The sequence below is a fragment of the Amblyraja radiata genome, chromosome 8, assembly GCF_010909765.2.
Source record: "Amblyraja radiata isolate CabotCenter1 chromosome 8, sAmbRad1.1.pri, whole genome shotgun sequence".
Taxonomy (NCBI): Eukaryota; Metazoa; Chordata; class Chondrichthyes; order Rajiformes; family Rajidae; genus Amblyraja; species Amblyraja radiata.
This window is the reverse complement of record NC_045963.1, coordinates 74,403,580-74,419,492: the sequence shown is the minus strand read 5'-3', so window position 1 is coordinate 74,419,492 and position 15,913 is coordinate 74,403,580. Positions and strand designations below refer to the sequence as shown.

At 48.5% G+C, this 15,913-nt stretch overlaps 1 protein-coding gene across 1 annotated transcript in view; it reads right to left on the bottom strand.

Annotated features, from left to right (window-relative positions):
• Positions 1–15,913, bottom strand: part of plcb1 (phospholipase C beta 1) — a gene marked incomplete at its 5' end in the record, with an annotated part of 446,201 nt that overhangs the window by 66,786 nt on the left and 363,502 nt on the right. Inside the window, 3 exons of the mRNA XM_033026421.1 lie at positions 9,024–9,133; positions 12,543–12,647; positions 14,482–14,581. Coding sequence (XP_032882312.1) covers positions 9,024–9,133; positions 12,543–12,647; positions 14,482–14,581 — 315 coding nt within the window. The remainder of the gene's footprint in view (positions 1–9,023; positions 9,134–12,542; positions 12,648–14,481; positions 14,582–15,913) is intronic.

The following is a 15,913-nucleotide window of genomic DNA, read 5'->3' as shown; positions in this document are numbered from 1 at the left end:
TTGGGCAGGGACAGCAAGGATAAACCTGTTATTTTGTGATTTACGGCTGAAACGCTAATTGTATTTATCAGAGATCAGCAGCCAGGCGATTTTTTTTAATCAAGATAAAAAGGTCAGCTCTTGATCATTAAATCACCGTCTATTCTCGGACCCTTTTCCTCATTCTCTCCCTGGTTCTTTTCAACAACCTTCATGTCCTGGAACTACAAAGATATTGTAACTTAGTCCAGAGATGCAGCAAATGCTGGTCTAGATACCTTTACTCACAAAACGTTTTAAATGCTTTTTACACAGAGTGCTAGAGTAACTCAGTGGGTCAGGCAGCATCTCTGGAGAACATGGACAGGTGACATTTCAGGTGGAGACCTTTCTTCGACTCAAAACGTTAGCTATCCATGCACTCCATTGATCTGAGGCGCAGCGGTAGAGTTGCTGCCTCACAGCGCCAGAGACCCAGGTTCGATCATGACTACGGGTGCTGTCTGTACGGGGTTTGTACGTTCTCCCCGCGCCCTGCGTGGGTTTTCTCCGAGATGTTCGGTTTCCTCCCACACTCCAAAGACGTACAGGTTTGTAGGTAAATTGGCTTGGTAAATGTAAAAAGTGTCCCTAGTGTGTGTCGGATAGTGTTAGTGTGCGGGGATCGCTGGTCGGCCTGTTTCTAAACTAAACTAAACTAAACCTGCTTTGGTTTCCTCCCGCACTCCAAAGATGTACAGGTTTGTAGATTAATTGGCTTCGGTAAAAATTATAAGTAAAATAAAAAAGTGTGCAGGATAGTGCTAATGAATGGGAGGCTCGCTGGTCAGCATGGACTCAGTGGGCCGAAGGGCCTGTTTCCATACTGTATCTCTAAACTAATCTCCAAACTAAACTAAACTTAAATGATTCGGGTCGAAGCGTCACCTATCATGCTCTCCGGAGATGCTGCCTGTCCCGCTGAGTTACTCCAGCACTTTGTGTAAAAAGCATTCAAGGGGCTTGTGAGATAGATAGATTCTTGATTAGTACGAGGTGTCAAAGGTTGAGGGGGGATCTTATAGAAACGTACAAAATTCTTAAGGGGTTGGACAGGCTAGATGCAGGAAGATTGTTCCCGATGTTGGGGAAGTCCAGAACAAGGGGTCACAGTTTTAGGATAAGGGGGAAATCTTTTAGGACCGAGATGAGAAAAACATTTTTCACACAGAGAGTGGTGAATCTCTGGAATTCTCTGCCACAGAAGGTAGTTGGGGCCAGTTCATTGGCTATATTTAAGAGGGAGTTAGATGTGGCCCTTGTGGCTAAAGGGATCAGGGGGTATGGAGAGAAGGCATGTACAGGATACTGAGTTGGATGATCAGCCATGATCATATCGAATGGCGTTGCAGGCTCGAAGGGCTGAATGGCCTACTCCTGCACCTATTTTCTATGTTTCTATGTTTCTATGTTATGGGGAGAAGGCAGGAGAATGGGGTTAGGAGGGAGAGATAGATCAGCCATGATTGAATGGTGCGGTAGACTTGATGGGCCGAATGGCCTCATTCTACTCCTATCACTTATGATCTTATGCTATCTCGTTTTGTGTCTATCAAATGTTTACAATGCTGGATTGAGTTCTTCCAGCTGTTGCCAGGATGCCAGGAAAACCAGAGCATCATCGCTAAGTGTGTGCCTGAGGGCTTTCCGCAAACGGCTTGCTTCTCCAGAGATGAGATGCCATCCATCTTCGACGCAAACTCCTCTGATCTGACGCTCAGATGCGATAGTGCCCTTTAAGTGGCTTTTAGACAGGCTCGTGGATACATAGGGAATTAAATCAGTCCAATTTGCACATGTGCAGCCTCACATCCATTCACATTTACTATTTGAGTATAGGAGCAAGGAGGTCCTACTGCAGTTGTCCAGGGCCCTAGTGAGACCACACCTGGAGTTTTGTTTGCAGTTTTGGTCTCGTAATTTAAGGAAGGACATTCTTGCTATTGAGGGAGTAAGTTCACTAGGTTAATTCCCGGGACTGACATATGATGAAAGAATGGATTCGACTGGGCTTGTATTCACTGGAATTTAGAAGGATGAGAGGTAATCTTATAGAAACATATGACAATTCTTAAGGGATTGGACAGGCTAGATGCAGGAAAAATGTTCCCGTTGTTGGGGGAAGTCCAGAACCAGGGGCCACAGTTTAAGAATAAGGGGTTGGCCATTTAGGACTGAGATGAGGGAAAACATTTTCACCCAGAGAGTTGTGAATTTGTGGAACACTCTGCAACAGAAGGCAGTGGAGGCCAATTCACTGGATGTTTTCAAGAGAGAGTTAGATTTAGCTCTTAAGGCTAACGGAATCAAGGGATATGGGGAGAAAGCAGGAACGGGGTACTGATTGTGGATGATCAGCCACGATCATATTGAATGGTGGCGCTGGCTCGAAGGGCCGAATGGCCTACTCCTGCACCTGGCTTCTATGTTTCTATGAGCTGGTATTAGAATAGTCTACTCTGCCCCCACACAATACTTACTGGTTGTCCACCATCATGTAGGAACAAAGAACTGAAGATGGAGGCAAATGCTGGAGTATCTCAGAGGGACAAGCAGCATCTCTGGAGAGAAGGAATGGCTGACGTTTTGGGTTGAGACCCTTCTTTAGACTGCAGTTGCTGGTTAATACACAACATGTATAGCACAAAGTGCTGGAGTATCTCAGCGGGTCAGGCAGCGCCTCTGGAGTAAAAGGATGGGTGACATTTCGGGTTGGAACCTTTCTTCGGGTTGAAAGCAGAGATGGGGGCGAGGGAGCCTGGAGACCAGGCCAAAGCAGGGCCGGCAATAGATGACCGAGGAAGGGTGGAGCCCACAATGGTCCATTGTTGGCTGGGGAAGAGGTGATCACGAAGGGATACTGGGTTGGAACTAGTAGGAGGACGAGGGTGGAGGAGGGGGAAGGTTAGGGAAATCATCGTTCATTCCACTGGTTTGTAAGTACTGTGGACGTTGGTTAAGACACAAATCGACACAAAATGCTGGAGTAACTCAGTGGAAGACAAAAAAGAAACTCAGCGGGTGAGACGGCATCTATGGAGTGAAGGAATAGGCGACGTTTCGGGTTCTTCAGACTGATGTGGGGGTGGGGGGGTGAAAGAAAGGAAGAGGCGGATACAGTGGGCTGTGGGAGAGCTGGGAAGAGGAGGGGAAGGAGGGAGAAAGCAAGAACTGCCTGAAATTGGAGAAGTCAATGTTCAGCAGTGTAATTCAGTGGGTCAGGCAGCATCTCCGGAGAACATGGATAGCTGCCATTTCAGATCTGAAGAAGGGTCTTGACCAAAAATGTCATATACATTGTCACACTGCCTTGCTCTGTCCAGGCCAAATGAAAAACGGACTCTTCATTATATCCAATGAATTAATTCCAGTCAATCAGGCAACTGTTTCATTTAGTTTATAGTTACAGCGTGGAAACAGGCCCTTCGGCCCAACGAGTCCCTGCCGACCAGCGATCCCTGCACACTCACACTATCCTACACACACACACTCTAGGGACAATTTACATTTATACCAAGCCAATTAACCTACAAACCTGTATGTCTTCTGAGTGTGGGATCTCGGAGAAAAACCCATGCAGGTCACAGGGAGAACGTAGAAACTCCGTACAGGCAGCGCCCGTGGTCGGGATCGAACCCGTGTCTCTGGCGCTGCTGCGAGGGCTGGAAGGCAGCAACTCTACCGCTGCGCCGCCGTGACCGCCCGAGACTTTCCGCCTCGGGACTCGCTGAGTGAAAAATAAACAGCTGACCCGTTTTCCCAATCTGACTCGGCTTAATCGAACGCTACAAGCGTTTCGGCGACCCGAGAGGTCAGTCAGAACAAATAGACCTTTACATTCGAAGTGGAGTGTCGGGACAATTAGGCAACGAGCACATCCTTCCCCAAAAGCAAGAGACTCCCTCGGCTTGAGAAAATGGGCTGAGATACTCACGGAGTCAAGCGCTGCTCTGTCCTCCACCTGTGGGCTGTTATCTGGGCTTGAATCCAGATTAATGGTGGCCATTGCCCGAGGCATCTCGTCGTCTCTGGGCATTGCATGCATGGCCTTCATCAAAATGGGGGAAATTCTGAGGTGTTTTTTTTTTCCAGTCTCTTTTCAAAAAGCTCTGAGTCACCAAAAATCCTCCAGTTATCGTTCGAGCGACTGAAACATGTTCCCTGGCAACCAACGGAGGGAAGTCCTGCTAGCCAATCGCCAATCACAAACCAGCTTCAAGAGGCTTTTTAAACATACCCCCACTGGTCAATGGGTAGGACAATTGCAAGCAGCCACTGTCAAGGCTCTTCAGATAATTAGGCACATTTAACAAAATGAGTCGCATTGACACAATGCCTTTACACAGACTGACGCCCCTAAGCACGTTACAGTGTGTGTACAGCATCTTTGATGTGCTCATAGAGGCATACAGCGCGGAAACGGGCCCTTCGGCCCAACTTGCCCACACCGATCAACGTCCCAGCCACACAGAGATGCTTGATGCCTGTCCCGCTGAGTTACTCCAACATTTTGTGTCTAACTCCCATCTACTCTAGCCCCACCTGCCTGCGTTTGGCCCATATCCCTCTCAACCTGCCCAATACATGTACATGTGCAAATGTTTCTTAAACGTTGCGATAGTCCCTGGAATTCTGGAATTCTCTGCCACAGAAGGTAGTTGAGGCCAGTTCATTGGCTATATTTAAGAGGGAGTTAGATGTGGCCCTTGTGGCTAAAGGGATCAGGGGGTATGGAGAGAAGGCAGGTACGGGATACTGAGTAGGATGATCAGCCATGATCATATTGAATGGCGGTGCAGGCTCGAAGGGTCGAATGGCCTACTCCTGCACCTAGTTTCTATGTTTCTATGTCCCTGCCTCAACGACGTCCTCCAGCAGCTCATTCCGTACACCCACCACTCTTTTAAATCCTATTAAATCTTTCTCCCCCTCACTTTCAACCTGTGTTCTCTGGGCAAGTGACTCTGTGCGTCTACCCGATCTATTCCTCTCATGATTTTGTGCACCTCTATAAGATTGCCCCTTGTAAGTTGAAAGTGATCGTGAGGAGTAGAATTAGGCCATTCGGCCCATCAGGTCCACTCCGCCATTCAATCATGGCTGATCCTTCTCTCCCTCCGAACCCCATTCTGCTGCGCTCCCACTAGTATCCCACTAGTCACTGCCTGCCATTCTGAGAATTATCTTCCACTCCCTTACACGCTCGGGCCAATTTACAAAGGCCAATTAGCCTACAAACCTGCACGTCTTTGGGAAGTGGGTGGAAACCGGAGCACCCGGAGGTCACATGCAAACTCCACACAGAGAGCACCTGAGGTCAGGATCGAACCCGGGTCTTTGGTTTTGTGAGTCAGCAACTCCGCCAGGTGTGCCAATAAGCCACACAGACAGGGGGACTGGGGCGATGAAGGTGCATCTTGACCACTTAGTAGTCGTTAGTAATAATCAGACTCTGGACATTAGAGATGCAGCGTGGAAACAGGCCCTTCAGCCCACCGAGTCCGCACCGACCAGCGATCACCCCGTACACTTGCGCTATATAACACAAACCCGGGACACTGCAACTTTTTACCGAAGCCTGCAATTAACCTGCAAACCTTTATGTCTTTAGGAGTGCGGGAACAAACCGGAGCACCCGGATAAAACCCACGCGGTCACAGGGAGAACGTACAGACTCCATACAGACAGCACCCGAGGTCAGGAACGAATCCGGATCTCTGGTGCTGTAAGGCAGCAACTACAAGACACACTTCAAAACTCTAAGGCGAATGGGACGTGGCAAGAGCCAAGGGCTAGGAGGGTGGAGATAGATCAGCTATGATTGAATGGCGGAGTAGACTTGATGGGCCGAATGGCCTAATTCTGCTCCTATCACTTATGACCTTCTGACCTTATGACAAATGAGGCTTTAGTTAAACCTGAAATGAATAACCCCCCCCCCCCCCACCTCTTCACAAAATTACAAAATACAAAGCGAAGGAAAATAAGGATCAGAAATGTTTGAACCAATAAACTCCAACCCACGGTGGCACAGCAGTAGAGTTGCTGCCTCACAGCGCCAAAGACCCCGGTTCGATCCTGACTGCAGGTGCTGTCTGCACGGAGTTTGTACGTCCTCCCCCGTGTGACCTGCGTGGGTTTTCTCCGGGTTCGCCGGTTTCCTCCCACATTCCAATGACATACAGGTTTGTAGGTTAATTGGCTTTCTGTAAAAATGTGTGAATTGTCCCCCAGTGCGTGCAGGACGGCGTGCGGGGATGGCTGGTGGTCGTCGCGGACTCGGTGGGCCGAAGGGCCTGTTTCCGCGCTGTATTTCTCAAATCTGAGGAAGGACATTATTGCCATAGAGGGAGTGCAGAGAAGGTTCACCAGACTGATTCCTGGGATGTCAGGACTGTCTTATGAAGAAAGACTGGATAGACTTGGTTTATACTCTCTAGAATTTAGGAGATTGAGAGGGGATCTTATAGAAACTTACAAAATTCTTAAGGGGTTGGACAGGCTAGATGCAGGAAGATTGCTCCCGATGTTGGGGAAGTCCAGGACAAGGGGTCACAGCTTAAGGATAAGGGGGAAATCCTTTAAAACCGAGATGAGAAGAACTTTTTTCACACAGAGAGTGGTGAATCTCTGGAACTCTCTGCCACAGAGGGTAGTCGAGGCCAGTTCATTGGCTATATTTAAGAGGGAGTTAGATGTGGCCCTTGTGGCTAAGGGGATCAGAGGGTATGGAGAGAAGGCAGGTACGGGATACTGAGTAGGATGATCAGCCATGATCATATTGAATGGCGGTGCAGGCTCGAAGGGCCGAATGGCCTACTCCTGCACCTAATTTCTATGTTTCTATGTTTCTAACTGAACTAAATGGTGAACCATATTAAAAAACGATTCTGCATCAGACAGACGCGGGGATAATTGGTCAAGGTCATATGGTAGAATGTTGCGCAAAGACTAGATTTACTGACGGACTCAAAGAACAAACTTACTCTGGAAAATTACACTATGTCCAGTTGATTCATGGATGTATCACATCGACCGTGCAATTGTTAACTTGGGCATGAAAATGAATTGTCACCTCAGTTTTTGTGCAGGCCTGTCTGCAGCAATTTATACTTCCCCTTCCAGTGGAAGAGAGGGAACTCTGAGAGGCAATTAACTGAGCCTGCTTCACTGGTCATATTTTATGCACCAGAGCAGTAACCTGTCTCATGATCATTCGACCCGAAATTCCAATTATAAGCCTGAGGTGCACACGGTGGTGCGGGGAGGAACTGCTGGTTCACACCGAAAATACCTCAGCACTGAACTGAACTAAACCAAACTAAGGGTGGTGGGTGTATGGAACGAGCTGCCAGAGGAGGTCGTTGAGGCAGGGACTGTCCCAACGTTTAAGAAGCAGTTGGACAGGTACGTGGATGGGACAGGTTTGGACGGATATGGGTCAAACGTGGGTAGGTGGGACCAGTGTAGCTGGGACATGTTGGCCGGTGTGGGCAAGTTGGGCCTGTTTCCACGTAGTATCACTCTGTGACTATGAATGGTCCTTAAAAACATTACGTGTAGGAAGGAACTGCAGATGCTGGTTTACACTGAAGGTGGAAACATAATGCTGGAGAAACCCAGCGGGACAGGCAGCGTCTCTGGAGAGAAGGAATGGGTGACGTTTCAGGTCGGGACCCTTCTTTTGCTGGTGTTGGCCAACACAAAGTTTGAGTTTTAGTGCTAGTGTGCGGGGATTTCCGGTCTGCGCGAACTCGGTGGGCCAAAGGGCCTGTTTCAGCGCTGTTAAATCAATACTTTACATTAACAGTGCCGTTCACAAACATTCACAAGGCCTGGAGTTAGCACAGCTCCATCACTCGTCATCCATAGGCCCACTGAGTCCATGCCGATCACCGATCACCATTAAAGGTAGATACAAATGCTGGAGAAACTCAGCGGGTGAGGCAGCATCTAAGGAGCGAAGGAATAGGTGACGTTTCAGGTCGAGACCCTTCTTCAGACTGATGTGGGGGTGGAGGGGGCGCGGGAAGAAGAAAGAAAGAGGCGGAGACAGTGGGCTGTGGGAGAGCTGGGAAGGGGAGGGGAAAGAGGGAGAAAGCAAGGACTACCTGAAATTGGAGGTCAATGTTCATACCGCTGGGGTGTAAACTATCCAAGCAAAATATGAGGTGCTGCTCCTCCAATTTGCGGTGGGACTCACTCTGGCCATGGAGGAGGATCCAGGACGGAAAGGTCGGAATCGGAATAGGAGGGGGAGTTGAAGTGCAAGGGAAAGCACCAGGGGAGGGGGTGATTTCGGTGGGAAGGGATGAATTGACCAGGGAGTTACAGAGGGAGTGGTCTCTGCGTAAAGTCGAAAGAGAAGGAGATGGGAAGATGTGGCCAGTGGTGGGATCCCGTTGGAGGCGGCGAAAATGTCAGAGTTTTGTACCTCATCGATCACCATTAGTTCATGTTTATTCCACTTTCTCATTCATTCCCTACGTGTACACGAGAGCTAATTTTACATCAGCCCTACTAACCCACATGCCCGCATTTCTTTGGGATATGGGAGGAAACCCATGTGGTCACAGGGAGAACATGCAAACTCCACATCATGTGCAGGTTGGAATTCAAGTCATTGGGGTTTTTTGGGCTTAAACCCAGTGCTGTGTAGTTTGTTTTAGTTCAGAGATACAGCGCGGTAACAAGACCTTAACCCACCGAGTCCGCGCCGACCAGCGATCCCCGCTCATTAACACTTTCCTGCACACTACTAGGGACAATTTGTACATTTACACCAAGCCAGCTAACCTGCAAACCTGTACGTCTTTGGAGTGTGGGAGAAAACCGGAGATCCCGGAGAAAACCCACGCAGGTCATGGGGAGAACATGCAAGCTCCGTACAGACAGCACCCGTAGTCAGGATCGAACCCGAGTCTCTGGCGCTGTGAGGCAGCAACTCTACCGCTGCGCCACCGTGCCGCCGCTGGGCACTGAACAAGGGGGAAGGTGTTGCTTACGTCTTTCTTTTCTTCTTCCTCGTCCTCCAGTGTCAGAGCCACGAGCTGCTGCGCTCTCTGCTCCATCAGATTCACGTATCGAATTGGGTTAGACAGGGCCTCAATCACATCTGTAGCGGTAAAGGAAATCGAACTGTTAACGTTTACGCAAGTTAAATCAGTTTCGTTTAGTTTGGAGATACGGCGCGGAAACGGGCCCTTCAGCCCATCGAGTCCGCGCCGACCAGCGGTCCCCGTACATTAACGCTATCCCACATACACTAGGGACAAGTTACAATTGTCTGAAGAAGGGTGTCAACCCGAAACATTGCCTATTCCTTCTCCCCCGAGATGCTGCCTCACCCGCTGAGTTACTCCAGCATTTTGTGTCTACCTTCGATTTAAACCAGCATCTGCAGTTCTTTCTTACACAGGGACAATTTTACATTTACACCAGGCTAATTAACCTACAAACCTGCACATCTCTGGAGTGTGGGAGGAAACCGCAGATCTGGGAGAAAGCCCACGTCCTCTAGTTTTGCCCACTAATCTCCTATGTGGGGCCTTATCAAAGGCTTTCTGAAAGTCCAGGTACACTACATCCACTGGCTCTCCCTTGTCCATTCTCCTAGTTAAATCCTCAAAAAATTTCAGAAGATTAGTCAAGCATGATTCCCCCCTTCGTAAATCCATGCTGACTTGGACCGATCCTGCCACTGCTATCCAAATGTGTGGCTATTTCATCTTTTATAATTGACTCCAGCATCTTTCCCACCACCGATGTCAGGCTAACTGGTCTATAATTCTCTGTTTTCTCTCTCCTGTCTTTCTTTAAAAGTGGGATAACATTAGCTACCCTCCAATCCACAGGAAATGATCCTGAATCTATAGAACATTGGAAAATGATCACCTATACATCCACGATTTCTAGAGCCACTTCCTTAAGTACCCTGGGATGCAGACCATCAGGCACTGGGGATTTATCTGCCTTCAGTCCCATCAGTCTATCCAACACCATTTCCTGCCTAATGTGAATTTCCTTCAGTTCCTCCGTTACCCCAGATCCTCTGGCCACTAGTACATCAGGGAGATTGTTTGTGTCCTTCTTAGTGAAGACAGATCCAAAGTACCTGTTCAGCTCGTCTGCCATTTCCTTGTTCCCCATAATAAATTCACCTTTTTCAGTCGTCAAGGGTCCAACTGTGGTCTTAACTATTTTTTCCTCTTCACATACTGAATGATTACCGCCCCGTAGCACTCACACCAATAATAATGAAGTGCTTTGAGAGGCTTATTAAGCAGCACATGGTCTCTAAACTCCCCTCCAGTTTTGACCCGTTCCAGTTTGCTTATCGCCCGAACCGCTCCACAGAGGATGCTATTTCCTCTGTAGTCCACCTGAGCCTACAACACCTGGAGGAGAGGAACACCCACGTGCGGATGCTGTTTGTTGATTTCAGCTCAGCATTTAACACGATAATCCCCCAGCATCTGGTGAGCAAACTGGCACCCCTAGGTTTCAATACCATACTATGCAACTGGATCCTGGATTTCCTTTCTGAAAGACCCCAGTCTGTGCGGGTGGGGAAGAACACCTCCTCGGTCATCACACTGAGCACCGGATCCCCTCAGGGCTGTGTCCTGAGTCCGCTGCTCTTCACATTGATGACACATGACTGTGTCGCCAGGTCCACTACTAACCATATCATCAAATACGCGGATGACACAACAGTAGTGGGCCTCATCCGCAATAACGACGACCAGGCATATAGAGAGGAGGTGGAACAGCTCGTGAGCTGGTGCAGCAGGAACAACCTTCTCCTAAATGTGAACAAAACCAAGGAGATTGTCGTCGATTTCAGAAGGAAAATTCAGCCCAGTCACACTCCACTTTGCATCAACAACTCAGCAGTGGAGCAGGTGAAAAAGATCAAGTTCCTGGGGGTGCATATAACGGACACCTTAAACTGGTCCACAAACATTACATCTCTGGCAAAACGGGCACAGCAGCGGTTGTACTTCCTCCGCAGGTTGAGAAGTTTACACCTCCACCCTCCCATCCTCGCCACCTTCTACAGAAGCACAATTGAGTCGGTCATGACCAGCTGCATCTCTACGTGGTGCGGCAGCTGTACAGCTGCGGACTGGAAGTGCCTTCAGAGAGTGGTGAGGACAGCGGAAAAAATCATTGGGACTTCTCTTCCTTCAATCATGGACATGGGGTACAAGCGCTGTCTGATTAGAGCTAAGGGCATTACCAGAGCCCCCACACACCCACAATTCGGACTGTTTATACTGCTTAACTCTGGGAGGAGGTACCGCAGCATGAAGAGCGGGACAACCAGGTTCTGCAACAGCTTCATCCCCCAGGCCATAAGATTACTGAACAATCAAAAAAACCGAGGCTAGAACTTTTAAAATATCGACACTTTTTAAAAAAAAAAAACTTTTTATATATATTTATTTTACAGAACCATGCACATGAGGCATTTTTATGGACGCACCTAGCACTTTTACTTTTACTATTTACCTGATTGGAGAGTCAAATGCAACAAAATTTTGTTCAAGGTGCACTGTGTCTAGGTGTATATCTGAATGACAATAAAGTTTTCATTCATTCATACCTAAATATCACCCATTCCTCTCCATAGATGGTGCCTCACCTGTTGAGTTACTCCAGTATTTTTTGTCTACCTACGATTTTATCCAGCATCTGCAGTTCTTTCACACACAAACCTACAAGTCTTTGGAGTGTGGGAGGAAACCGAAAATCTCTGAGAAAACCCACGCGGGTCACGGGGAGAACGTACAAACTCCGTGCAGACAGCAATCATAGTTGGGATAGTTAGTTCTGCAGTTGTACGGAGCCCTAGTGAGACCACACCTGGAGTTTTGTGTGCAGTTTTGGTCCCCTAATTTGAAGAAGGACATTCTTGCTATTGAGGGAGTGCAGCGTAGGTTTACAAGGTTAATTCCCGGGATGGTGGGACTGTCATATGCTGAGAGAATGGAGCAGCTGGGCTTGTACACTCTGGGGTTTAGAAGGATGAGGGGAGATCTCATTGAAACATATAAGATTATTAAGGATTTGGACACGCTAGTGGCAGGAAACATGTTCCCGATGTTGGGGGAGTCCAGAACCAGGGGCCACAGTTTAAGAATAAGGGGTAAGCCATTAAGAACGGAGACGAGGAAACACTTTTTCTCACAGAGAGTGGTGAGTCTGTGGAATTCTCTGCCTCAGAGGGCGATGGAGGCAGGTTCTCTGGATGCTTTCAAGAGAGAGCTAGATAGGGTTCTTAAAAATAGCGGAGCCAGGGGATATGAGGAGAAGGCAGGAACGGGGTACTGATTGGGAATGATCAGCATTGAATGGCGGTGCTGGCTCGAAGGGCCGAATGGCCTACTCCTGCACCTATTGGCTATTGTCTATTGGATCGAACCCGGGTCTCTGGCGCTGTGAGGCGGCAACTCTACCGGCGCGCCACCCTGCCGCCCCTATTCCTCACGAGAGTCAGCGAACTAAACGGCTGCTTTTACCTGCGAAGGTGTCGGGGACATAATCCTTAACCTCGATGTAGACGAAGATTGCAGGGAGCATCAACGGCTGGTTCCGCTCATTCCTCAGGCAGATGTAGCGATAACCTGCAACGTTTCAGACAAAATCTCGGAGAAATTTCCAGGGTCACGGGGGGGAAACACTGAGCAATGTAGAGATAGGAGCATGTCGGAGAGAGAGGAGGACTGTCGGAGAATGAAGGGGGACCTGCCTGGCGGGTCAGAGGTGACGTCGAGAACTACACACAAAGGGTGGTGGGTGTATGGAACCAGCAGCCAGAGGAGGTAGTTGAGGCAGTGACTACCCCAACGTTTAATAAACAGTTAGACAACTACATGGATAGGACAGATTTGGAGGGATATGGACCAAGCGCAGGCAGGTGGGACTAGTATAGCTGGGACATTGTTGGCCGGGGTGGGAGATTGCAACCTTCACGTGGTCCGCCTTGTTTCGACGAATGCAATCAACCCGGCGTGCACAATCAAATAAAATTTAAAAAATTTAAATTTAAATTTCTTTATTTATATAGCACATTTTTAGTCAACTTGCATTGACCCCAAAATGCTTCACATAATTAGGCAAAGGTGGGTGAAGTGTCTTGCCCAAGGACACAACGACAGTATGCACTCCAAGCGGGATTCGAACCAGCTACCTTCAGGTTGCCAGCCGAACACTTAGCCCATTGTGCCATCTGTCGTCCCAATAAGATCAAATAGAACAAGTTGTCCTACAACTTTAGGCTGTGCACGCCATACGCAAGAAGAAGAAGATTGTTGGACGGTGTGGGCGAGTTGGGCCGAAGGGCCTTGTGGGAGCCATTTATGCCTAGGCTAGTTACTGTTCGCATATTTTATTGTTTTGTCCAGATATTTCTTGCAGAATTATTTTGTACGCTTGGGGTGGGCTTTTGATATGCAGATGGGCGTTGAAATTGCCATTACAGGCCTGTTTCTACACTGTATCACTCTATAACTAACGGAACAAAGGGGGGGCTGAGGAGAGGAAAGGGGGGGGGGGGGGTGCGCGCCGAGAACGAAGGGGGACCTGGCGTTGTGGGGGGAGGGGAGGTTTGCTGCTACGTGCGGCTGCAGGCAATAGATAGGATAGTTCGGTACTTTCGTAACTTTATCAGCGAGTAGACACGAGATAACACGTGTACAGCCAGGGTTGTCTGCAAAAGCAAAGCTTTTCACAATACCTACAGTAGGTACTATGCACATGACAATGAAGTCTTATTCACTCATTCACTCACTCATTCATTCACTCACTCACTCACTCACTCACTCACTCACTCACTCACTCACTCACTCACTCACTCACTCACTCACTCACCCACCCACCCACCCACCCACCCACCCACTCACTCACTCACTCACTCACTCACTCACTCACTCACTCACTCACTCACTCACTCACTCATTCATTCATTCATTCATTCACTCATTAATTTATTCACTCATTCATTCATTCATTCATTCATTCATTCATTCATCCATTCATTCATTCATTCATTCATTCATTCATTCAAAAGTTCATAACTCATAAGTGCAGAATTCAGCCATTCGGCCCATCAACTCTACTCCACCATTCAATCATAGCTGATCTATCTCTCCCTCCTAACCCCATTCCCCCGCCTTCTCCCCATAACCTCTGACACCCGTACTAATCAAGAATCTATCTATCTCTGCCTTAAACACATGCATTGACTTGGCCTCCACAGCCGTCTGTGGCAAAGAATCCCACAGGTTTCCCCACCCTCTGACTAAAGAAGTTCCTCCCTATCTCCTTCCTAAAGGAATGTCCTTTAATTCTGAGGCTGTGCCCTCTGGTCCTGGACTCTCGCACTAGTGGAAGCATCCTCTCCACATCCACTCTCTCACTATTCATTCATTCATTCACTCACTCGTGTATTGGTCTTACCTGGACGGATGGCTTGCACGGGCATTATTCTGTGGCCAATGAATCTACCTCCTTCTTCATAGACAGAGATCCTCAAGGAAGACAATGATGGCAGCACGACCTGAAATGTCATAGAGTCATAGAGTGACAGTGTGGAAACAGGCCCTTCACCCCAACTTGCCCACACCGAGCAACATGTCCCAACTAGATCTCCATTCCCTTTGTCCTGTTTTCACACCCCGCACTTCCATATCTCTGTGTCTCCCTCTCCCCCTGACTCTCAGTCTGAAGAAGGGTCTCGACGTGAAACGTCACCCATTCCTTCTCTCCAGAGATGCTGCCTGTCCCGCTGAGTTACTCTATCACTTTGTGTTTAAGAAAGAACTGCAGATGCTGGCAAAATCGAAGGCAGACGAAAATGCTGGAGAAACTCAGCGGGTGAGGCAGCATCTATGGAGCGAAGGAAGAGGCGACGTTTCGGGTCGAGACCCTTCTTTGTGTCTATGTTAGGCCCTCAATTAGCAATGTGGGTGCATAGCTGAGAGCCCAGGGTGACTGTGGGACTTGGTGTGAGTTCATAAGTGATAGGTGTAGAATTAGGCCATTCGGCCCATCAAGTCTACTCCACCATTCAATCATGGCTGATCTATCTCTCCCTCCTGACCCCATTCTCCTGCCTTCTCCCCATACGTGAGTGAAGTGACCTTGTTTTAGACGATCGCTTGTGGTGCGGAGGTGGGAGTACAATGAGGACAGCGGGAATAAGGAGCTGTTGACATTGGCCCGGGGATTAATGGATGCTGAGTCAGCAGTTCCGCCATGTTCCAGCTCAACGGCCCGAAACAAATGCCGACTCAGCTCCCTCACGAGTGAACTCTTAATCAACGATGCTGGCACTTCTGAACTAACTGTGACAAAGTGCTACGTCCTTCCCTTGCCCTGTGGAGGGCACAGGGAACTAAAATAAAACTCAGTGTGCGCAGGAAGGAACTGGAGGTGCTGGTTCACACCGCAGATAGGCGCAAAGTGCTGGTGTAACTCGGCGTGACAGGCAGCATCTCTGGAGAGGAGTGGGTGACATTTCGGGTCGAGACCCTTCTTCAGACTGAGAGTCTCTCGGGGGAGAGGGAGGCGACAGATGTGAAGAGGTACAGAAAAGATCAGAGCCAGCACCGACGACAGAGATGCTGACTGACCCACCCAGTTACTCCAGCATTTTGTGTCTACCTTTGGTGACAGGACAGTTCGGTTGTCGGATAACAGCCGGGATAAAACTGTCCCTGGATCTATCCGGAGGTGTTTAAGAAAGAACTGCGGATGCTGGTAAAATCAAAGGTAGACACAAAATGCTGGAGAAACTCAGCGGGTGAGGCAGCATCCATGGAGATGTTGTCTATTAACGTATAAGATTGTTAATAATAATAATAAAAAAAATTATTTAATGGGCGCCTTT